Source organism: Apiospora marii, assembly GCF_038362585.1.
Source record: "Apiospora marii strain CBS 49790 chromosome Unknown utg000003l_segment0_segment0, whole genome shotgun sequence".
Taxonomy (NCBI): domain Eukaryota; kingdom Fungi; phylum Ascomycota; class Sordariomycetes; order Amphisphaeriales; family Apiosporaceae; genus Apiospora; species Apiospora marii.
Window position 1 is genome coordinate 3,274,171 of NW_027117374.1, and position 21,725 is coordinate 3,295,895.

A 21,725-nucleotide genomic window follows, 5' to 3' on the forward strand; every position below is an offset into this window, starting at 1 on the left:
CGGTCAGTATGTTTGCTTGATCATTTTCATCATATCATGTCGAAGATCATGACAGCTGAAACTAGACTAGACAAATTACCCAGGCTGACCCAAAGCCACAGAAGTCGACCGTATACCAGCACTTCCGCTTTGTCGATATGGCGTTTAAACCGTTCTGACATGGTCCTTTTATGTTTCCAATCTCATGTTTTCAAGCTTCGTCTTAGACCCATCACTCAAACAGCGCTCGCCATGAAGGACTGTGCACCTCAACAATCGAGGCGAGCTTCCTGACCATTTCTGTGAAAGACAATCGAATCAATCTTCAGGTAGAGCTGGTACCTCACAAGTTTCCCCATCACCGGTTATCCTCCTTTCATCAACTGGCTTCCGGGGGTTTCTGGCCGATTATTATTGTTATCGGCATCCACATATGTAGACTAGTATCGGCCAAGTCGCGGTCGAAGTCGTGCACAACAGCGCTTATGTCACTCTGCGACAGGCCCAGTGCCTGTAGTGGCCTCAGAGCCAGAGGTTCTACAATTTGCCGGAGAACCGACTGGAGCAGGTAGCCAATCCACTTCCCGCGAGGGTGTTCTGGCCATGGACCAACAGGGGCCTTATACATGACCTGCCGGACATTGATGAAGCCGATTTCTCTCAGCGCCTGTGGCAGATTCCAAGCCGTGTCCAAGTCAAAGCCGAACTTCTCTCTCTGCCCTTTGTTGTATAGATAAACGGCGTAGGCGAAGCCGTTCTCCGGAGGTAAGGGCGCGTCATCACTAAAGACCTTGGTCTGCAAATCTTCGAATTCGATCCAGCTAAGATGCATGTATTAGTAGCGTGACGCCATCATCCCGCCATGCAGGGATCAGAATATGCAAGCCGTATATGGCGCGGTATGTGAGGCTTACCCTCCAGGTCGCAGATTTCTGCTTCTGATCAGCCTCGGGCACGTGGATGTCGGTTGGCAAGACTTACGCCAGCATCTTTGCTATTAATTCTTTTGGCCGCCTGAGATATGGAGCCACGCTTCCCAGATGAACGAGATCACTCGGCATGTGGCAAACCCCGTCCAAGTCCGTTTCAATATCGGCAAGGCGGGTGGTCAGATTGGGAGGCGCGAACACAGGCTGGATGGGTGAGATGTCCATGGCAACCACCTCGGCACTCGGAAACAACTCAGCAACTGCAAGATCGTTAGCACCGGAGACCTACTCCAGGAGATGTTGACGAGCAGCTACCTTCGGAAGCCCATCTGAATGGCGTTCAGTAAAATCAGTCAGAGGTATGCGTGGCGACATTGGGGCATCTGGCCGACGCAGAAGATGCTGACCAACTTACCCACCATTACCGCAGCCCAGATCAACAATCTTCTGAGCTGTCTCGTCGATGGGTGCGACGAAATGCCGTCCGCCCCTCAACTCCTTGAACACTTCGCGCATTTCATCCTCCCGGGCCGAATCCAGCTCATCATTCGGCCAGGGATACGGTTGCGAGCCTCTGTATTGATGATACCGCCTTGCCAGACTCGTTCGTCAACAACCTGTTAATTTCACCCGGATGCTGAGAGAATACGAAATGTGAGAGTACCTTCCATTCTCAAAGTAGTGCTGGGCAATGCTGCTCGTCAAGGAGCGCCAATCGTCATCCAGCGTCTCCCCCAGCTCACTGTTGCTTGTGGTGGAGGGATCGGGCTGCGAGGCTGCATTCTCCGTGATGAGCCCTTCTAAACCGGAATCATCGAAGTCGCTGGCAAACCCCCAGTCAGGGAATGTCGCATGGGCGGTGTGATGGGCTGGCGAGGATGGACTCGCGCCTCCATCCGGAGTTCTATCGATGTCAGCTTCATCGGTGTCGCCTCGGTCTGTCATTGCCGCCGTTATTAGGTGCTGTAGGACGGTGAGACGCCAAGACCGGGAGTCTCTGCCCAGCAGTCCTACTCAAAAAGATGTGGGAACGGCACAGCGCCCGTATAAAAGAGAGGGAGAAGAGTGGCTCAGGAAGCACGCTGTTGGCCCATTGAAATCAGCAAAAGAGTTACCCAAAGCGACTGAGACGACAGCACTGGAAGTTATGTATCCGGGGGAATGGCACGCGGAGTATGTATGCATCTGGACCCTGGGCTTTTGTCCTGCAGCTTCATGCAGTGTCCAATTTCCAGATTCTGTGTACCTACTCCAATGCCCTTCGTGACCCCCCTGCTTTCTGCCCCCTCTCTTACAGCTGTTGGCTCTTATGACCACTAGTTATGGGCTCTCCTACCATTGCTTTCACTATCAAGGTCGGCGCTAAGATGATGCACACTCTTTTGCAATACATCTTGTTTGAAGATACGCTTGATGAAATCAGACGATCGAGGCGGGCAGACAAACATCAGTAAGTACATGTGTTTACAGCGGCAGATATGTAGGTGGTCATGTGCACTTTGGGTGGCTAATGGCCACTAAATAGTGTCGGAGGTAGTCAGCTGTGCTTAAAACAGACAGCACTATGTATACTGAAAGACTCTTCAATTTCTATTGAGCAGTAACCTCTGGAATACGTGAATAATAACTGTAACTGGCCGTGATGGCGCCTTTTGGTGCACTTCCCCGCTCATTGTGGCAGTAGGTTACCTAAATGCCTTGATTACCTACCTAAACCGTGGCTGCAAAGTGGCACATAAACACTCTACGCCCCACCGGGTCGCCAACCAAAATGATCTCATTGGCTTCTTGCCGGCGCACTCGCGCGCATTAAAAGCACTTAGCGCTTTGAGTGCAGAACACAGGGTACTTGGGTACGCGAGTCGCGTCTCTAAATGGAGAAAGCGCGTCTTGTGTCTAAGAAAACAGCCAGGCCTAATTGAAAGTACCCAGGATTATCTGCACACCACTGCTTGCACACTACTGCTGGCTTGCTCTCAGTGTATCTCTCCCACACGTCCTGGTCATGAATTGAGACGAAGCATCAATTGAGGCCCATCATACTGTATCGAAACATTCTTCTTCGGAAACATACCTACCCAACACTTCCATTTGTTCATATCCGGTTTCGACCGCCATGCCCATACACTCCAGGGTGCTCTAAGTGTCGAACGCCATATCAGACAAGATACCTTCGACGCGTGCCTCGCTCCCTCGCTCCCTCTCGCTCACCACCTAACCGGTACCCCCCAAGGACTCGAGTCTAACCTGCAGAATCCATGAATTGGAGTCTGTAGGTGGGCAAATCGCGTTTGCATTATCTGAAAGATGTATCTGCCACGCGAGTTCATTTCGAAACTGTACCTACACCTCCAGAGAACCCGGCACCCCCTCTCGCCTCCGGTCCTGGTCCTCGTCGCCCTCGAGCCCGATGCTTTGTGCGCCTGCCGAATCTTGACACGCCTCCTCAAACATGACTACATTCCACACAAGATCCACCCCGTGGCAGGATATGGCGACCTTGAACGTGCCGGCCAGGAACTCGTGGCCCCCATGATGGAAACCCGCGGCGGCAGTGGAGGATTGGTCATATGTCTTGGTGTGGGCGGCATGGTCGACATGGGCACGATACTCAACCTCGAAGTAGAAGGGGAAGAAGCAAGCTTCAACGGCGTCGAAGTCTGGGTCTTCGATTCCCACCGACCCTGGAACCTCAGCAATGTGTTCGGTGGGTACCCACTAGAGCCCCCGTCCGAAATCTCGTCGAGTTATAAGTCACGCGCACCTGAAGGTGTTCAAGCCGGGCGAGTTGGACGCGCATACAAACCTGGAAAAGGAGGCATTATTGTCTTTGACGACGGCGACATTGTGGAAAGCCTGAGTACCGAACGAGACGCGTACCTCGCCCTTGTGGATATGCCCGACATAGAAGACGACGATGATCTATATGGCGACAGTGACTCGGAAGAGGAAGAGGAAGAGGAGGTGCCGCAAATAGAACAACCGAGACCTGGCCAAAAAAGAAAATCATGGTCAGATCGGGACGACAGTAGCGAAGACGATGTTGACAGACCGAAGCAAAGGCGGCGTAGCAATTCGGTAAGTGACTACATCTCAATCGCAATTTCAGGCGCTAACATAGCAAAGTCAACTCCCATACCCGACTCTCCACGCCCAGCGCCGCGAGGCCTTGTTTCTCTTAGGGATCCCGGCATTTTCTCTGACGATGCAGAAGACCCGCCATCAGCAGCTCAGCCTCCTAAGAGACCCTCGGCTCGTGCACTTCGAAGGAAACTCTTGCGAATGAAGCAGGAGCACGAGACGGTTCTGCGAAACTACTACCGCATGGGAGCATCATATTCCGAACCCATCAGCGCCATGGTCTACTCCCTCGCGTCGGAACTCGGTAGGGAGGACAACGATCTACTCTGGCTCACAATTGTTGGTGTCACCTCTATGGAGCTTTATGGTCGATCGTCTGCCGGGTTAGCGGTTACTGTTCGCGGATCCGACTCGAAACCAATGTCCGGCTGGATGGGTGTCCGTGGAGCCAGGTTGCGCCAACTTCTTCGTGACGAGGTCCGACGCCTGAACCCACCTGAGCTTTCTTCGCAGAATGGCAGAGTCTCGCCTGCCGAGAGTGCCGGCATTATTCCCACCACGGCACGCAGCCCCGAGGACACATCCATCAGGTTATCGCCAGAGCCAAAATTCCTCCTCATCAGGCACTGGTCGCTCTATGACAGCATGTTGCACTCACCCTACTTGTTCTCCCGATTGCGGATATGGAGTGACAGCGGACTGAAACGACTGCACAAGCTACTCGCCAAGATGGGCGTCAGTCTGGTGCAGTGTAAGCAAAGCTATGTCCATATGGATATGATGCTGAAAAAGGAGCTGAGAACAAAGCTCCTGAAATACGCGTCGCTCTACAACCTGGATGACATGGTCCCCGCAGCCGAAACGGACGGTCGCGACCGCGCAGGTGCAAAAGATGGCTGGGGATTTGTCCGCAGCTGGGGCTGGCGTGCAACGCTTTCTGCCCAAGACGTCGGCGTTGTTATTGGTGCACTTCTCGAGGTCGGCAAACATAACCACGGAGCAGGCGCCATATCAAGCCAGTCTTTATCTCAGCTGGCAGACCCGGCTGACGTGGCTGACGACCACGGCTTCGCTGAGAGCCAGGAGTGGGTGTCTCGCTTCTGGGACGCCTATGATGCGCTCGAGGACATAGATGCCCTTAAAGCCGGTCTACCAACGGCCCAATACCTGCACAGAGCTATCTTCCGCACTGGCACGTCACTCATCGGCAAGCGGCAAATCAAGCATCTTCTGGCCTTCCGCATGTGTGTCATCAAAGACGGGCCTGACGTGCCGCTCTTCAGCCATCCTGCCGCTTTGACCAAGCTGGCACTTTGGATCGGCGAAGCCCTTGCGGAACAAGAACGCGATACCAACGGCAAGCTGGCGCATGGAGGTCGGGGCACTCCTTTAGTTGTAGCGAGCCTGAACGAAAGCCGTGGTGTATATGTTGTTGTCGGTACGGGTGGTGGCGGCGGCCCGGATCTTGCATTCCTGGACCGGGAAGGGGCCAAGGAGAAAGCCGCCAAGAAGGAAGCCAAAAGTAAAGAGCGCGAAGCCAGGCGAAAAATCCAGGAGGAAAAGCGCGCGGCAAAGAAGGCAGAGCGCCAATCTAAAAACAAAGAGGACGACGATGACGACGAGGAAGAAACAGAATCGGAAGGAAGCGACTCAGATTCGGATGATGACTCGGATGACGAGGAGGAACTCGAGGAGAGGCGACGCCGCGGTTACGGTCTCAACAAATTTGGCAGTGCTTTCCAGGATGTGACAGCAGAAACCAATGCCCGTGTCCGCATCGACAGCTTCGAGCATTGCGTCGTAGAAGTGCGGAAGGAGGATCTGGCTGGTTTCTTGGAGAGCCTGAGCTCTAAGGCCGTTGTTGGGTAAACAATGAGCCCGGAGAACAGGCCGGGGGGTCTTCTGGAAAGGTTAAGAGTGCCATTTTCAAGCATAAGAGCATATTGCGGCGCGGCGTTTTTGGGGCGAAGGAGAGCTACGGTTCCGATATACCTGTTTCCATTCATTTCTGCCGACGGCTCTCGGTCTTGTAGGGGCTACTAGGGGAAGGAGAATCAAGGTGTACATTCACGATGCATGGATAATGATGGAGCTTTACGATAGATATGACCCGACTAAGTGGTCGGACTATATCTATGAAAGGACGCAAGTAAGTACTTGCCGGAGCCATAGACAGCACCATGATAGCATGCCGGCCTGATGAACTTGTCGAATAATACACTGAATGATAAGCACCTCGAAATCTCTTGGTGACAAATCGGCTGATCAAGCGTTTCCGAGTGCCCTGATCTCAGGTAGGGTTCTGTTTGGCAGAGGCCTGAGGAATATTTGGTCATGTGGCGTAGTCATGTTGCAATCGAAGATTCTGCCGTATCCGCCGTTGGTATAAAATGAAACCCAGCTCAGCTGTGACGGGGCCTACAAGATGGCGGCGCTGTTTGTTGTGTTGACAAAACATAGTAGTATAACAATACGAAGACGGGACATTATTCTAGAATGAGCCAGCCGATTTCCATGGCCGCTTTCTCCAAGTGTCGGCGTCGGCTGATCCAGATTCAAATGAAGCAATATCAATCTCAAGGTTTCGCGTAGGACACCCAATTCATCACATGCGGCGGGTGGCCACCGCGGCAGATGGGAACGCAGTAACTAACTGAGCGCTTGCGTATGTGCGTCGTGTTGTTTGGGTTTGTGGTGCGTTACGGGCCAATTGGCTAGCAGCTAGCAGCTACCTAGCAGGCCGATCAGCGGCTACATACATAAGAGCACCTAAATTGGTAACAAACGTTGTTATCGTTGTTACACGACTGGACGCCACAGGTCTCAGCGCAACTACGACTACTGTGCATCGTCCAGACTAGGCGATAAGGCGGGCGTCACAGCATGCCGGCAACTAAAGGGCAAGTAGCAAACCGTTCTTCGGTTAACGACTTGGCAAGTGGAAGCGATTCTGGGGGAGGGGAAGGAAAAGGTGTCGGGCGGTTGGATGCAATGTGCAATGCTATGCATGACGATACATATGATGCAGCAGTTACTACCTACCTACATGCTTACCTTACATGCATGATCTTGGTTTGGTTGGGGCCACTCGAGGCAGGCAATCATATCTCGAGTCTGTACCACGATTTCACAAGGATGAAACTTCAATGGCAAGTCCCCCATCTGCACTCCTTACGCTTGCAGCGACTACGGTGTAAACAGTAAACCGCCGGCTCCTCCAAAGTCTGGAGCATACGACGAATGCATCAACTGCACTTGCATACGATTCGCCGGCCTAGGCAGATAGCACTACTAGGCAAGTGATCTGTCTGTCTTGTCGGACAGAGTTCCGAGGACTCGTATTAAGGGAGGGCGTGAGTCGTATTTCTCTGATTGGGCTCCCTGCGAACGGATCTTCACATGGCGTGTATTGTAAGTCGCACGTGGGTGTCGCACAGGCTATCGCACATGTCAACCTTCGACCTGCATAGTCGTGTTTGACCGCCCCATCCACAGCAGCTTAGGTCCCGACCCAGCAAGGGGTCCTACCTGACCCAGGTACTGGTATTTTGCTAGTAGGCAAGAAGCAATAGAAAAGCGGGAGACAGGGATCTCGGAATCTGACACAAGATAAGGCCATCCATCCACTTTCTCTGCAGGGTCGCATCCCTATTATCCCGCGAAGAAAGTCGGCCGTGGTAGCTAGAAGAGCCTCAAGAAACGGAATCGTGACTACTACTTCCTTACCCACCGCCGGCAGTGGAGGCCCCCACTCTACTTGTTTACCTATTTTTGCTTTCGGTTGATTACCCAATTGATTTGGGTCTTTCTTTCCCTTCTTTCCTTCTGATTCTCCTCTCCGTTCCCCCTTCCGTCAGCCTCTCAGAACTTTACTTGGCCTGTATCTATGGGAGACAGACTCTAGCCACGCAAGCCACCGCTTTCACACTAATCGGAATCAACACACCGGGAAACAGCCGAGCGAGCAGGATAGAGCGAAGTGCTACTGGCGTACCGGATCCCCTGTATAACAGCCAGCGGCTTCCCTCCCTTCCCTGTCCTCCGATGATGGAACAGATCGATCTTTCCACCCTGGCAGGCGACATGTTTAACATGCTGGTGCCCGAGTCGGTTTCCTCCAAGGTCTCGTCACTGCGCACCAAGAAGCCCCGGAAGACCGCTAGCATCGGCAATCTCAAGAATGCGCCTCCCCCCTCCGCAACCGTCCCGCCGGCGCTCTGCCTCGACCTCCGTCTCGACTGCTGGAACTACTCTTAGATCGTCTAGCCGGACCTACGCCGAGAGTGATCTGAGTGCATCTAGTTCTGCCGAGTCGCTGATCTCGGAAGCCGAATCCAATGCCACCACTCTCTACACCTCGAGCAGCACCTCGTCTTCGACCCGCACGTCCGTGAGCGGCCGCAGCAGCCTCAGCAACTTGGAGTACAGCCGGCATCAGTACCATCAACAGCAACAGCAGCAACAGCAGCTGCAGCAGTTTCAGCAGATGCAACAACAACAGCAACAGTTGCAACCATTTTACCCACCACCACCTCAGTACCAGAATTACGCACATCAGCAGCAACAGCAGCAGCATTACGGTGCCCCCCTAGCGCCCGTCATGGAGGAGCAGCAGCAGCTGAAGCTCAAACAACTGGCCATGGACTCCAAGGGTAACCCCCATGAAAGTCGTTGGACGCCTTCAGGTGTCAAGTGGAGATATGCACGCCAAGGTACTTACACGCTCTATGCATCCACTTCCGCCCACTTCTTTTGGAGCTGACTCGCTTCCGCTTCTTCCTTTTGACATGTGATTGAACAGTGCACTAACGCATCGTGCAACAATCAGGTCAACATCTGACAGCGATAGCGTCGGAAGAGCTGGACGACCCGTCGTTTGAGCGCCGCTCTTACATCGATGGTGTCGCCTACTACCTGCGGGCATGCCCGGACAACCTTAACGAGCTGGAGACGGACATCTTGCTGCGGTCGGCACCTTTTCTGGCCGAACGTCCACGGCCGACGCGGCGCATCGCGATCCGGCGACCGACGGACCGCGGCAAGACGTTCCTGCACCGCGGGGTGCAGCAGGCAGTAGCGTTGGCCATGGTGGCGCTGCACGCAATCTGGTGCACAGTGTTGCTTATGGGCCGCATGGGCGTTAGGTACGAGCGCCAGTACAACCTCTCGAGCCAGCTCGTGTCGCACGGGTACTGGTTCGCCAACAGCGTCGGGAAGCATAGTGTGCACCTGAGCGCAAAGATACAAAAGGCCGGCGACGGCAAGGTCGGTCAGATCGTCAGCGGCCTCGCGGCCTGGACCATGGAAAGTTTTACGGGCGGCCTTCAGGATGGCTACGGCGAGGGCATCGTTATGATTAGGGGCCACAACGATACTGAGGAAGGGCACGTTACCATCGAGCAGGCTTACCTTGGCGATTAACGAACGCATGCATATATATGCATGCTTACTTATACGAGACGAGACTGGTTCTCTCCCCTCGCTCTCACACGTCTCTCTACTACCTCGCTCCCACGTTGGGATTCGTCAGCGGTTTTGGATCGACCATGAATTTTCCAGGAGAAGGGGATGGGATTGGGCGACTAATGGGAGTAGGGAACAGAACAAAACCAATTGGAAATTTAGAGAACAGCGATGCATTCGGGAACAACAGCCAGCCAGCCCGCAGCGGCAGCGCCCACGATATATCTGTTGGGTTTGGGGTTTGTGTTTTATCTTCTGTTTTTCCATTCCCTTTGTCGGTCGGTCATTACGAATCATCATGAGCGTCTACGATTTTTTTTTTCTTCGAAGTTGGGTTACTCAAAATATGCTGTAGTAGTACGTTTGGACTTATTCTCTCTCTCTTTTGTTTGATAGAAACCATACATACAAGGCACTCACTAGGATAACCCACACACTTTGGATCGCAGGAAGTGATCCCTAATCTTTATTAAGAATTTGGTGTCTTTGTCCTTTGTGAACGTGTATGCACTTCGTATAAAATACTTGGACATAAATACAGTAAACACCAAAGGTATGAGCAGATTGCTTTTCCATATGATCGAGCGATCCAGGCGATAGTGGCTCGCTCATCTGTGCTTGGCTTGCAGGTTCTACCTTAGGTAAGCCGCCTGGTTTTAGTGGAACGTCGGCGGGCCGTAAGAGTCACCCCGCCAAAGTCAGATCGGCATGATCACTAATAATAATGTAACGGTAGCCCAAACAGGCAATAACTGTGGCGGTTGACTTACTACACGCACGCCGATCTTGACCTAAGTTGCTTGCTGCCTGCGATCCATGACCATCCCTTGTTATAAATACGTTTGACATAAAAGACACAAGACCGCCGTTTGGCATTTGAGGAAGCAGTCTGTTTGTATGACCTTCAGCAGCCCCTCATCTCTCATAAATCTACCATGGCTCCATTGACCCTTCTGTCGCTCCCGCCGGAGATCCTGGCGCTGCTTCCAGACCACCTGCAGACCATCGAGGATCTTCTCAGCACCGGCTCGACATGCCGGGCCCTGCGCCACGCCATGGACGCCGCGAGGCCACCCACCATCCTACGGTTGGCGGCGGCGCAGACCCGTATCTTCTTCCGCCCTTCGCCGCACTACCTCGTCACCGCGGCGGCACGGGAGCTGGGCCATTGGGCCCGCCAGTCCGAGGCCAACGAGCAGCGGCTGGCACTGAGCATGCGGGAGGGGCTCGACGGCCTGCTCGAGCTGGCCGCCGGCGACGCAGGCTGCGGGCTGACCATGGCGCGCATCCGTGAGCTGCACGAGATGCGCTTCTCCCTCATGAACCCCGTCACCGACATCATCGACAAGTGCGTCGGCCAGCAGTGGTACGCCACCCCCAACTTCTGGGACGGCGGCGTCGACGACGCTTACACCATCGACTCGGCGCCGTCGGAGACGCTGTTCCACCTGGCCATCTACGGCGAGCTATTCGGGCCGGACCTGGACGCCCTGCTGGACCCCGACAATCCCGTCCACAAAGGCCACCGGCCCCTCACGCCCGAGACGCGCCTCGAGTACGTCAAGTACAGCGTCCCGGACACGGCCACCCACTCGTGCGGCAAGTACGACCCCAACAAGACGCGCATCACCGCCCCGCCGGATACGCGCCGCATGGTCCACGCCACCGGGCCCTACCGCGGCAACAACTACCGCGGGCCCAACCACAACCTCGCGCTGACCTGGACCATCAACAGCAGCCGGTGGCGGCCCCGCTTGGCCGCGATGCGGAATCAGGTGGCCGGCGTGCCCGAGTTCTGGGAAGACTCCGACCCGGGGTGGTGGTACGAGGAAGAAGACCACGCATCATCGTCATCATCGGGGTCTGGGTCCTTGGGCAACGCAGACCATCAGAGCAAGTGGCGCCAGCGGATGTGGGAGAATATCATGGTGTGCCAAGGCCTCGAGGGCCTGCAGATGCTGCTGCTGCCCCAGTCCAACGACGACGGGAAGGTGGGGGAGACGACGGCACGGCGTGAGCGTTGGGCCGACAAGGTCCGCGGGTGGCGCCGGCAGATCGCGAAGCTGGAGCGCGAGCCGGCGCTCGTCAAGGTCGGGCGCCAGGCTACGCTCATCTCGCCCTACCTGCTGGGCGATCTGCGAATCTGCGTTAGCGGGTACGTGCCCGGCTCCTAGTAGGTGGGAAGAGACGGTCATGTAGCAGTCCGGGCGTGGAAAGAATTCGAATATCAGCGTTGTAATTCTCATGCCGTTATTATCACCGGGTTACGCTAGATGCGTGGGTCTCACTCAATACAAGGGGTTCATTTGACCAAGCATACAAAAAAGTATCCTATCCATCCAGTCGTTTCCCATCAGAAACCTTGTGAACCTTTGAAGTCAATCAACTTGTTCTATCTATGATTGTTGATAGCAAGCTTGTGGTTTCGAAGTTCAACACCAGAGCTATTTAGATTTCAGAAGTTTTAGGTGTCATAAATTGCTAAGTAGAGAGAGCCTTAGGTATCTTCGCGACCGACGTTAGAGCAAGCAACATATGTATCAAGCCACTAAATCCATTTCTTTTCTCACTTATTCACTCCGAACACCCCCCATCAGCAGCGCTTGTACCTTCTCGCCCTTCTTCTTGGGCGCATCCCCCGCCGGCAGACACAGCAGGGCATTCGCCCCCCTCAGTGACCCTACCTTGGAACTCCTCTGCCCACCCGTGCTCGAAGCCAGGAGCAGCCCATCTCTCCCCACCGTGACAACGGCGCGGTGGTACTCGGGCCGCCGCTGGTCGAGGCCGAAGTCGTGGGCCAGCGTGACGGGGACCTCGGTCAGCCCCGCGGGCGCGACCCCGCACATCTGGTGCAGCGACGGCAGCACGAAGAGGTGGAAGGTGACGAGGGCCGAGGCCGGGTTACCGGGCAGGGAGAAGACGACCTTGCGGACCCGCTCGCCGGCGTTGTTCTTGACGGGGACGGTGGCGAACGTGGTCGGCTTCCCGGGCTTCATGGCGACGCGGCCAAAGTGGATGGTGCCGCCCAGGGACCGTTCGATCGTGGGCTTGAGCAGGTCGAGCTCGCCCATGGACACGCCGCCCGTCGTGATGATCAGGTCCACCTGACGGAGCGCGTTGCGGAGCGTCTCTTCCAGGGACCCGGACTGGTCGGCCGCGATGCCGAGGTCGACGACCTCAAAGCCCCACTCCCGCGCCGCCGCCATCAGGGTGACGCGGTTGGTATCGCGCACCTCGCCGAGGCGCAGCGCCCCGGGCCGGTCGTGCTCGACAATCTCGTCGCCTGTTGAGAGCACGCCGACGACGGGCCGGCGGTAGGTCCGGACCTCGCCTACGCCGACAGCTGCCAGGAGACCGATCTCGCCGCCCACGGCCGAGATCTGCTCGCCCTTGCGCAGGATGAGGGAGTCGGTCTTGATGTCGCTGCCGACCTCGCGGATGTTCTCGCCCTCCTGGACGTTGTCCGCCAGGATTTCGACCTCCTTCTCCTCTTTACCGTCGTCCGTCATGGTCTTGAGCACCGTGTCCTCCACCATGATGACGGACGTGGCACCCGCCGGCAGGGGCGCGCCCGTGGTGATCCGGGCGATCTGGCCTTCCTTCAGCTCCTTTGCCTCCCCCGGTGCGGCATGTGATACGGAAACCACAGGGAACACGCCCTTCATGTTACCGCCTTTGGGCACCACTACTGCATAACCGTCCACTATGCTCGCCCGAAAAGCTGGGACGTTCGCTTTGGCCTTCACGTCCTCGGCCAAGACGAAGCCCGGAAGGTCCCTGCTGACCTTGGTCGCCACGACCTCCGGCGCGGGGGTGTGCTCCTTGATCTGCCCGAGGGCCTCGTCTACTGCGAGCATGGGATACGGCGACTCCCGGTTCCTTCGGCTTGGCCCCAACGCCGGGTCGCTCGACATCGGGTTGGCGCTCGGTGTCGTGTGCCGGACGAGCGCGCCATGGCCATGGCCGTGACCGTGACTGTGCCCATGGCCGCCGTGAGAGTGACTATGGGAGTGTGCGTGGGTGTGGCTGCTACTACTGCCGCCGTGGGAGGAGCGAGAATGCCACCCTACTGCGCCGCTCATGGTAGGACTGAACCCTGCGTCAGCCTCGAGCTTCTTCAAGCCGCCGGCGTGCAGGCTCCTCGAGTCTTGTCCGGCTGCTTGGAGGCAGGCGTGGTGCAGAGTCTTGAGGACGGCCTGTAAGTTCTCCTTGGCGCCTTTGGGCGACCCAGGAAGCGTGATGATGACCGACTTGTTCCTTACGCCCGCGACAGGCCTCGACATCATGGCAACTTGATATTATTATATGTTAGTTTCGGATAGATTGAAATTCAAGGTTCGAGCTTTAGGACAGAATAACCACTTACACGGCGTGACACTCAAAGAAGCCGCGAGCATGCCGTGGACGATCCCCGGGGCTTGCTTATGGAGCAACGCCGACACAGCCTGCGAGTTACTGGTTAGTACTCATGACCTCCTTTCACTGGATGCAGCCAAAATAGTGCGTAATTGGTTACCTCGGGCGTGTTATCGGCCACCGCAAACCCCGTACCACCGGTGGTCAGGATCAAGTTGATGCCCTCGGGCACGGCCACGTCGGCCCACAGCATGATCTGGCGCTGGATCTGCACGACGACATCGGACACGATCTTGGTGTCGACGAGCTGCCACCGACCACCCCCTTCCTGTTCTATCGTGTCCTTCAAAACGGTCCCCGATGCATCCGTGCTGGGGTCTTTGGCCGCGGTGGTCGAGATGATCAGGAGAGCCACCCTGAGGGGCGGCGTTGATGCCGACATCTTTGCTGATCCGAGGTCTCCGGAGTTACAACCTCCTTGGGGAATCTCTCCAGACCAAATGTCTCAGAGAGTTTGCGATTGAGTGAAAAAAAAGAACAAAGAAGATGAGCCACCAGAATTTTTATATATGACAGTATTTCAAGGTTGAGCGGACAAGCTGAGTACTTGTAGTTTTGTATGTGTAAACGACAATCAATAGGAGGGGTGCTGCGGCTGCGGCTGCCGATCTGAGGTGGGGGTCTCTTTCTACATGTAAGCTTCCCAGAATACGCAACAGTCACGCAACGTGACTTGGGCCAAGCATTTTGTGCCATTGAGACCTCTTGCAGAAACTTGATGCTTGAATCCGATTCAGTTTCTTGTAGATTTATTTCATAAACTCTTCCAAGGAGAATAGCTACTTCGTGTGCGTTTATACCTGTGTACTCCATGCTATGGGGAAGAGAGACTTACACGACTGGACGTCGCCTATGGAAGCTGTTTCCAGTCCCACTACAGATGCTTTAAGCAAGGATAGGTAACGATAAGATAGTGCCAAGACGCAGCTGCTAACCATTCAACTCGGACCCATACTTTCTTCAAATAAACCATCAATTCTCATGCCTCACTCCAAAGTTCAACGGACAACACCAACAACACGTACACTCACTAATTTGCCGTGATTTGAGTCGCATCCGGCGAGACTACTGCAGCGACTGGGAAAATTATAATCATTTCGGTCACTTGATCCAAGCAACGCGCGACATCACCCAACATGGTCCGCATCAAGGAGCGCTACCTCCTGGTGAATATCCTGTATCCCAGTGAGATCGGTATCAAACCAGGAGTGCCAGATGTAGTTGTCATTAACCAGCCGACAACCGACAAACTGACACCACAGGTGCTGCTGAGAGAAATTCGCGCCGAGGTGGCCAAGACCTTTGGGGACTTTGGCTCGGGCGCTCTCGAAGGTGGTGGTCTTCAAGGTAAGTTATGCTGTGCGAAGCTGTTTACATTCCCAGGAACATAAGCTCACTTAACGCCAGTCAAATACCTGTCAAACGCAACATCCACTTTTATTCTACGCATTACCAGAGCGCAATATCGCATGTTGTGGACAGCATTAACCTTCATGGACCATGTCCCTGTTAGGCATGGCAAGCCATGCACTTTCCGTGTTGTCCATGTCAGCGGTACTATCCGCAAAGTCGAAGAGGCAGCTATACGGCACGCCCGCAATCTGATGTTTGCCGTCAAAGACCAAGCTGGTGAGAAGGACAAGGCAGCCCTTGAAGCCATGCTCGGTCAGGCAAAGCGGACGCGACAGGCAGCAACAGTCATGCCGACGCCGTTGAATGTCGAAGATGACTCGGGCGATGAAGACATGGTCGACATCAGTGACGATTGAAACTGAGGGGTATCATGTTCTATTTGATCTAACGATCTTAATTCCACTGTCGCCGGTGGGCGGTGGCAATCCGTCGTATGGATCGTCGTCGTCGTCAGGCACCAACTCGGGTGTGGTTGCTCCCGTGCCGGAAGGATCGGCATGGCCCATCCTTTTGGCTTGCTCTTCGTCTTCCTTCTTCTCGGCTGCGTCATACGCTTCCTTCGAATCAACCCAACGCTCCTGGATGTCTAGGGCTTCCATCATGGAAGACTCATTACGCATCGCCACCTGCCACACGGTATCGTTGGCACCCTCGGCACCCCCAAAGACGTAACCGCCAGCGCGATCTATGACACGCAGAAGATGCATCATGCTCTTCTTATTCTCGACCGCCAGAACCTCGAAATGGACAAGCGCAAAGTTCTCGATCAAGTCGGCAACAGCTTGGTTCAGCCTAGCGAACTTTTCACTGCGCAATCCTGGAGCTTCGTCTTCTAGCGAGGGGAGAAGGTAATTGAGGTCCTGTACTTCTGTGTAGTAATCGAGGTTGAAAGGTAAAGGGTCGTACGAGGAGAGTTTGTCGATCTTGGTCAGTACGTTGATGTGCGGGAGATCCATCTGGAGCATGGCGCGAAGCGTAAGAAGTAGGTTGGAGATGTAGAGCGACGGCTGCGTCAAGCAGAAGGAATCGGAGAGGTGTACTACTACCAGCTATTCGAAGTTAGTACAATCGCACAGGAGGAAGAAGAGGTTGAGGGGTGAGCGCCTAACCCTGTAGCCCAACTTCTGAAGCTTGAAGAAGATATTCCGTAGCGAGTTGTGGTGGGTGTATAGCTCGACTTGCCCGGGGCAATCGAATAGTACATATGAATCGCCCAGTTCCTTGAGGCCGTTCTCTAGCCATTCCATGTTGTGTTCGAGCTCCTCAAAAGCGTAGAGGACACCGCCGTTTGGGCCTAGTTGATCGTCTGCCATGATCTCTTCCAAGGTGACCAAGTCGCGTATGTCCAAGGCGCAGGGATAGTTGGTCTTATCGTTGGCGGGATCGAGGTTGACTACGGAGCACTCTCTGCCTATAGCACTCATAAACTGGTGCACTGTTCGTGCTTGTGTCAGCGACTTGAATGGGCAATGCAAAAAAGTGAGCTACAGGACTTCACTCACTGCCGTCGCAATAGGTGCTCTTGCCAGCGCCTGGGCTGCCCACCAGAAGCTGCGCGAAAGGCATGTTGAATAAACACTACGAGCAACGAGTGGTGTGGGATTGAATACGTTAGAAGTGGAATGAACAGGGTCTGGAAAGACCAATTATTATAGAACGCAGCTAGTAAATGACCTCGTTGGCCTCGAAAATATGAGGTTTGCGACAAGACTCTCTCAAATCATTCGAGGGAGTGGAATTGGCTAAAAATGCCCCTCCGTCTGAAGCTCTGGCAGACAGTTCAAGCCTGCCCCTCCATGACCCAGAGCTTCCGGTTGCAACGCCAGCCAAATTTAGGCGGTGTTACTCAGCAGAAATAGGGGCGGACGGGAGCTCTGTCAATTGATTGTTTATCGGCGACGGCTCCATGGGACAGGCCCCATCCTAACACAGCAACCAAGGAGCATTAACCAACGCCGACTACTGACATAGCACGAGCTCCAAATCGCAATTCTTGATCACAATTCCGACAACATCGCCGACACACAAAGAACCCATAGTCATGGCGCCCAGTATGTATCCATTCACTCACGCAGGATTCAACCCATGCATCTGCCATGATAGTAAATGCTGACTAACTTGGCTCTTTTTAAGCAACACAATTCGAGCTCGCGCAACCGCCTAACGATGCCGTCTCGTCCCTAGTCTTTGCGCCGGACGCGCCGTCGCGACTCCTGGCCTCGTCGTGGGACAAGAACCTCTACCTGTACGACACACTCACGACTTCCGAGAGCGGCGATGCAGAGGACGGCAGCGGCGTCAGCCACGGCACGCTGCTGCGGACGTACGAGCACCGGGCGCCCATCCTGGACGTGTGCTTCGGCGCCGACGACAACGAGGCCTTCACGGCGGGCATGGATTGGGAGGTCAGGCGGGTCGACCTCGAAAGCGGCGAGCAGACGACCGTGAGCAAGCACACCGCGCCGGTGCGGAGGGTGGTCTATAGCAAAGCACACTGTGAGTCGCAACCAGCTTTCTTCTCCTTCTCCTTCAGCAACCATACATCTGCGCAGGCTCCTCCCCGACAACAAGAAGATGAAGGAAAAACTAACAATTGGTGAATCAAACGAACAGCACTCCTCATCTCCGCGTCCTGGGACAGCACCCTCCACATCCACAACCCGACGAACCCGTCCCTAACGCCGCTCACCATCCCCCTCCCGGGCAAGCCCCACGCCATGGCCGCGTCGCCGTCCAAGGTGATCGTGGCCATGACGTCGCGCCTCGTGCACATCTACGACCTGGGCACACTCGCGGGCGCGCTGGAGTCGCAGTCGGGCGAGGCCCCGGCCCCCTGGCAGCAGCGCGAGAGCTCCCTCAAGTTCCTCACGCGCGCCGTGGCGGCCATGCCGTCCGACGGCGGCTACGCCACCTCGTCCATCGAGGGCCGCGTCGCCGTTGAGTGGTTCGACGCCAGCGCCGAGTCCCAGGCCCGCAAGTACGCCTTCAAGTGCCACCGCCAGACCGACAACGCCGCCGCCGCCGGCGTCACCGACGTCGTCTACCCCGTCAACGCCCTCGCCTTCCACCCCGTCCACGGTAACACCTTTGCCAGCGCCGGCGGCGACGCCACCGTCGCCCTGTGGGACGCAGAGGCCAAGCGCCGCATGAAGGTCTACCAGAAGTTCGCCGACTCCATCGCCGCTGTCGCTTTCAGCACCGACGGCCGCTTCCTGGCTGTCGCCGTCTGCCCCGGTTTCGAGACGGGCATGGAGGACTACAGTGGCGAGGGCCGCACCAAGATCGTCATCCGCGAACTCGGCGAGAACGAAGCTAGGGGCAAGGGCGCCAAATAAGCGGAATTTCGATTAATATGGGTTATGGAGACGGTGCTGGATAGGCCAGGCAGCCTGTTCGGCCAGTATCAGGAGATGTCAATGCGCGAGGTGCCGTTCTCTTGACATCCGTCGACACTGCCACCATCGGGCTCCAGAGAGAAATACGTACAGTATAGGAGGGGCCTTGGCTAGATGATCTTACGACAGAATCGGGCAGACGATATTACTGATCCCGTCATGTCGAACACGATCATAGAACTGGCGGGGGCGTACTGCTATATCATGTGTGTGGGCGAATCGGCGTTAATTGGCAGGCAAATATTATACCTGTCTCTGTGTAAATAGATGACAACTCACATGAAGCGTGTTGGGACAACTACTAGAACGAGTTGAATGATCGATATATACTTGCGAAGCTAGGCCTGGCTATCTGATAGATAGTATGGCGACGCCTTCCGGGCTAGGCTTAAGAATCTGGAAGCAATAAAGTGGCCAGAATTTGCCCTACATGAACCCCGGCTAAGTGAGCCTATTGATGATATTGCGGTTAGCCCTGCCAGCATAACTGACCATGATGGAGCACGAGTCCAATTTTGACGCGGTCCATCGTCATTTCATGCCTCCCTGCTCATCCATGTCGTCCCCATATTCGTCGTACACTTCGTCTTCAGGAAAAACGTGATTGCCATGTTCGTCCCAGTAAGCACCGGACGGACTCGAAGCTCGAGTAGAGACGTATGACGTGGCATAGTCTTCGCGGTCTCCATCCACCTGCGAGCCATCCTCTGGAATTGGTTCTTCATCTTCCTCATAGAACGCATCCTCTTCATCCTCTCCTGAAACTGAGTGGTCTCGGGAAATTCGGATTTGCGACAACAAATTATCTTCGGGGAAGGTGGATTTCACGACCACTGAATGGCGGAAATTGGCAAAGTCCAAAGCCCCTTTGTTCGATCGTGGAACGAACTTGACGGTACTTCGGCTGTCTATTGACCGCTCGCGTTGGGGTCTGAATGTTGCCGGGATGATGGTGTCGGCATCATCATGATCGAGTATTGTCAGCTCTCTCGCGCGTCTGGTGCGTAAGGTACAGTCTTCAAAATCCGACTTGGTCGGCCAGGCTTCTTTCTGTTCGCCCCTGAGGAGCTCGAGATTCTCGTAAATGCCAATACCGCGAGACCGCTTATTCGAAGGACGAATACTTCGGCTCTCTGTCTCATCAACCCCAGTGTGCAACTTGCCCATACGCGGCAACGTCGATGATCTCTTGCGCTTGCGTGTGCCTGTAGCATAAAACAAGAAGTCTGTGGCTGCCTCATCATCTGAGAAACCGTCCCCTGCACGCCATACGGGTTCTGGCTGGCTTCTGGCGCTTGGGTACTTGTAATGCTCCGTTGATGGCGTTTTGATGACGAAACCGCCTTTGAGCACGCGTACAGATTCAGTAGTAACTACCTGATGGGTTGCAGTATCATTGGTTGGAAGCTCCCCAAATATTGTTCCCCTCGAGTGGCTCCTGGCCCGGGACTTGGATCTTGGCGTGGTGGGTCTTCCACAGCCACGGGATGCAGGACGCTGGGAGGGAAGCGTTTCTGGAATGTGTGTCATCTGCGAAGATGGTTTTTCTCGTTGCTGTGTTCGTCCATGCCGAGTCTCGGGTTGAGAAGGAGGCCTCCCCGGTTGAGACAGTTGACCGGATTGCTTCGGTGGACTATGGGGTATGACTAGCGAACCCACAGGGCTGGAACTCCTGGATCTAATACCAATTTCGAGTTCCGGGAATATACTTTCAGTGTGATCTTCTGCATGGTGTAGTCTAGAGGTTCCGGGACTGTTAGAAAGATGCCTTTTGAGAACAAGACCCGTACACTGCGACACCATAGGCTTCTATGCGAGCGAGAATAAGTTTAAGTAGGTACTTACATCGATCGTTGCGACCTTCCGCGGCTTCTTTTTGGACCCCGAGCCCTTCGCTTCCCCGAGTTAGCACGAACGGAGGGGGCGCTGTCTGATCTGCTCAGGCCAGCCCTAGCAGCATCACTCTCCTGGTCATGGGGGTAAAGCTGCGAAGTTGTTCTGTGCAATCTGGTGCGTGTACGACCCCTATTGGCATGTGCAACAGGCTGTGGCTGTGTTTCTGGAAAGGGAGCAGAAACGAAATCCCAGGAATCATTGGTAGAGGGTACTCTTTGCAGACTCCGTGGATTAGATCCCGACATAGTGTCAGCAAGCATGTTTGCAAGCCGTAGGAGTCTCACTGACGGGAAAATTGTCACGGATATTCACTAGCAACTACTTCCCCAGTGATGAGGAATTGCATAGTACGAGGGTGTGATGCGTGAACTCGCTTCACCGAAGCAAAGTCAAGAATTGATTCGAGCTACAGTAGAACTGTTTGCATTATCAAGGTTTTATCTCTATGGAAGGCACGATGACCCGGGGGCAGGTGCGAATGCATAAGGCAAGTACAAACAACAGCCAATAGCCAAGTACCGCTTCTCTTTTAGACTATTAAGGGGGGCCACTTCCTTCTATCAGGCGTCTTATGCGTCACCGAGTCCAACTTGATCAAACATGAATGCAGACGTATATCCTGTGTAGATTGACAACGCGATGGTTCTCATACAAATGCAACACCTGTCGAAACATTCCTGTATACCCCGTACGCATAAGTCAGCAGATATATCTTGCCTGAAATACGTGGAAGGTATCTTTGGGGAACAAGCCCAGACACATATAGTCACATTAGGTACTCTTCAATGGTAACTCTTCTGCAGTGAGATAAGTAGGTAGCTCATACTTCCGCCTTCCAGTCATCGAAAATCAATTCCCAAATCGAGTCGAGCCATAAAAGTATTCCCTAATGATACCACATCCCGTTTTTGGGTCAATTGAGCATCTGCCTCCAATTTCGTTCCCAGAATCGATCCTGTCGTGTGCTGCGTGTTGCAAGGCATTCAAACCCAATGCGTCCAGCCAAAACCCAACGTAACCCGCGTGTTCCCCCTGTGTGGTGAATACACCAAAACACCCAAATTCCATGATTCCCATCTCCCAGAATGCGAAGTACCTCTCAATTTCGTCCCTTGCCCCGTGGCCACCAGAGCCATCTACGGCGAGAGCGTCG

General features: G+C 54.7%; 9 protein-coding genes across 9 annotated transcripts; 5 read left to right on the forward strand and 4 right to left on the reverse strand.

The window, feature by feature from the left end:
* Positions 1 to 358: 358 nt before the first annotated feature.
* On the reverse strand, positions 359 to 1,853 carry PG985_004571 (methyltransferase type 12; the record flags this gene model as incomplete). Its single annotated transcript, XM_066824340.1, has 6 exons — positions 359 to 800; positions 894 to 911; positions 961 to 1,168; positions 1,224 to 1,237; positions 1,324 to 1,482; positions 1,573 to 1,853. The coding sequence occupies 6 exons, from the start codon at positions 1,851 to 1,853 to the stop codon at positions 359 to 361; spliced, it is 1,122 nt and encodes a 373-aa protein (XP_066687500.1).
* A 1,362-nt stretch (positions 1,854 to 3,215) lies between these two features.
* PG985_004572 (DNA replication initiation factor cdc45) lies at positions 3,216 to 5,858 on the forward strand (the record flags this gene model as incomplete). Its single annotated transcript, XM_066824341.1, has 1 exon — positions 3,216 to 5,858. One exon carries the CDS (start codon positions 3,216 to 3,218, stop codon positions 5,856 to 5,858), a length of 2,643 nt encoding a protein of 880 aa, XP_066687501.1.
* Positions 5,859 to 8,589: 2,731 nt separating this feature from the next.
* Positions 8,590 to 9,410, forward strand: PG985_004573 (uncharacterized protein; the record flags this gene model as incomplete). The annotated part of the gene is made up of 2 exons (XM_066824342.1): positions 8,590 to 8,701; positions 8,839 to 9,410. The coding sequence occupies 2 exons, from the start codon at positions 8,590 to 8,592 to the stop codon at positions 9,408 to 9,410; spliced, it is 684 nt and encodes a 227-aa protein (XP_066687502.1).
* A 977-nt stretch (positions 9,411 to 10,387) lies between these two features.
* PG985_004574 (uncharacterized protein) lies at positions 10,388 to 11,626 on the forward strand (the record flags this gene model as incomplete). The annotated part of the gene is made up of 1 exon (XM_066824343.1): positions 10,388 to 11,626. The coding sequence occupies one exon, from the start codon at positions 10,388 to 10,390 to the stop codon at positions 11,624 to 11,626; it is 1,239 nt and encodes a 412-aa protein (XP_066687503.1).
* A 396-nt stretch (positions 11,627 to 12,022) lies between these two features.
* On the reverse strand, positions 12,023 to 14,250 carry PG985_004575 (molybdenum cofactor synthesis domain-containing protein; the record flags this gene model as incomplete). The annotated part of the gene is made up of 3 exons (XM_066824344.1): positions 12,023 to 13,743; positions 13,819 to 13,897; positions 13,969 to 14,250. 3 exons carry the CDS (start codon positions 14,248 to 14,250, stop codon positions 12,023 to 12,025), a joined length of 2,082 nt encoding a protein of 693 aa, XP_066687504.1.
* A 754-nt stretch (positions 14,251 to 15,004) lies between these two features.
* PG985_004576 (uncharacterized protein) lies at positions 15,005 to 15,637 on the forward strand (the record flags this gene model as incomplete). The annotated part of the gene is made up of 2 exons (XM_066824345.1): positions 15,005 to 15,215; positions 15,276 to 15,637. 2 exons carry the CDS (start codon positions 15,005 to 15,007, stop codon positions 15,635 to 15,637), a joined length of 573 nt encoding a protein of 190 aa, XP_066687505.1.
* Positions 15,638 to 15,649: 12 nt separating this feature from the next.
* PG985_004577 (uncharacterized protein) lies at positions 15,650 to 16,847 on the reverse strand (the record flags this gene model as incomplete). Its single annotated transcript, XM_066824346.1, has 3 exons — positions 15,650 to 16,330; positions 16,391 to 16,716; positions 16,784 to 16,847. The coding sequence occupies 3 exons, from the start codon at positions 16,845 to 16,847 to the stop codon at positions 15,650 to 15,652; spliced, it is 1,071 nt and encodes a 356-aa protein (XP_066687506.1).
* Positions 16,848 to 17,322: 475 nt separating this feature from the next.
* PG985_004578 (mitotic checkpoint protein bub3 protein) lies at positions 17,323 to 18,616 on the forward strand (the record flags this gene model as incomplete). Its single annotated transcript, XM_066824347.1, has 3 exons — positions 17,323 to 17,332; positions 17,415 to 17,777; positions 17,895 to 18,616. 3 exons carry the CDS (start codon positions 17,323 to 17,325, stop codon positions 18,614 to 18,616), a joined length of 1,095 nt encoding a protein of 364 aa, XP_066687507.1.
* A 591-nt stretch (positions 18,617 to 19,207) lies between these two features.
* On the reverse strand, positions 19,208 to 20,832 carry PG985_004579 (uncharacterized protein; the record flags this gene model as incomplete). Its single annotated transcript, XM_066824348.1, has 3 exons — positions 19,208 to 20,053; positions 20,386 to 20,467; positions 20,522 to 20,832. The coding sequence occupies 3 exons, from the start codon at positions 20,830 to 20,832 to the stop codon at positions 19,208 to 19,210; spliced, it is 1,239 nt and encodes a 412-aa protein (XP_066687508.1).
* Positions 20,833 to 21,725: the final 893 nt, after the last annotated feature.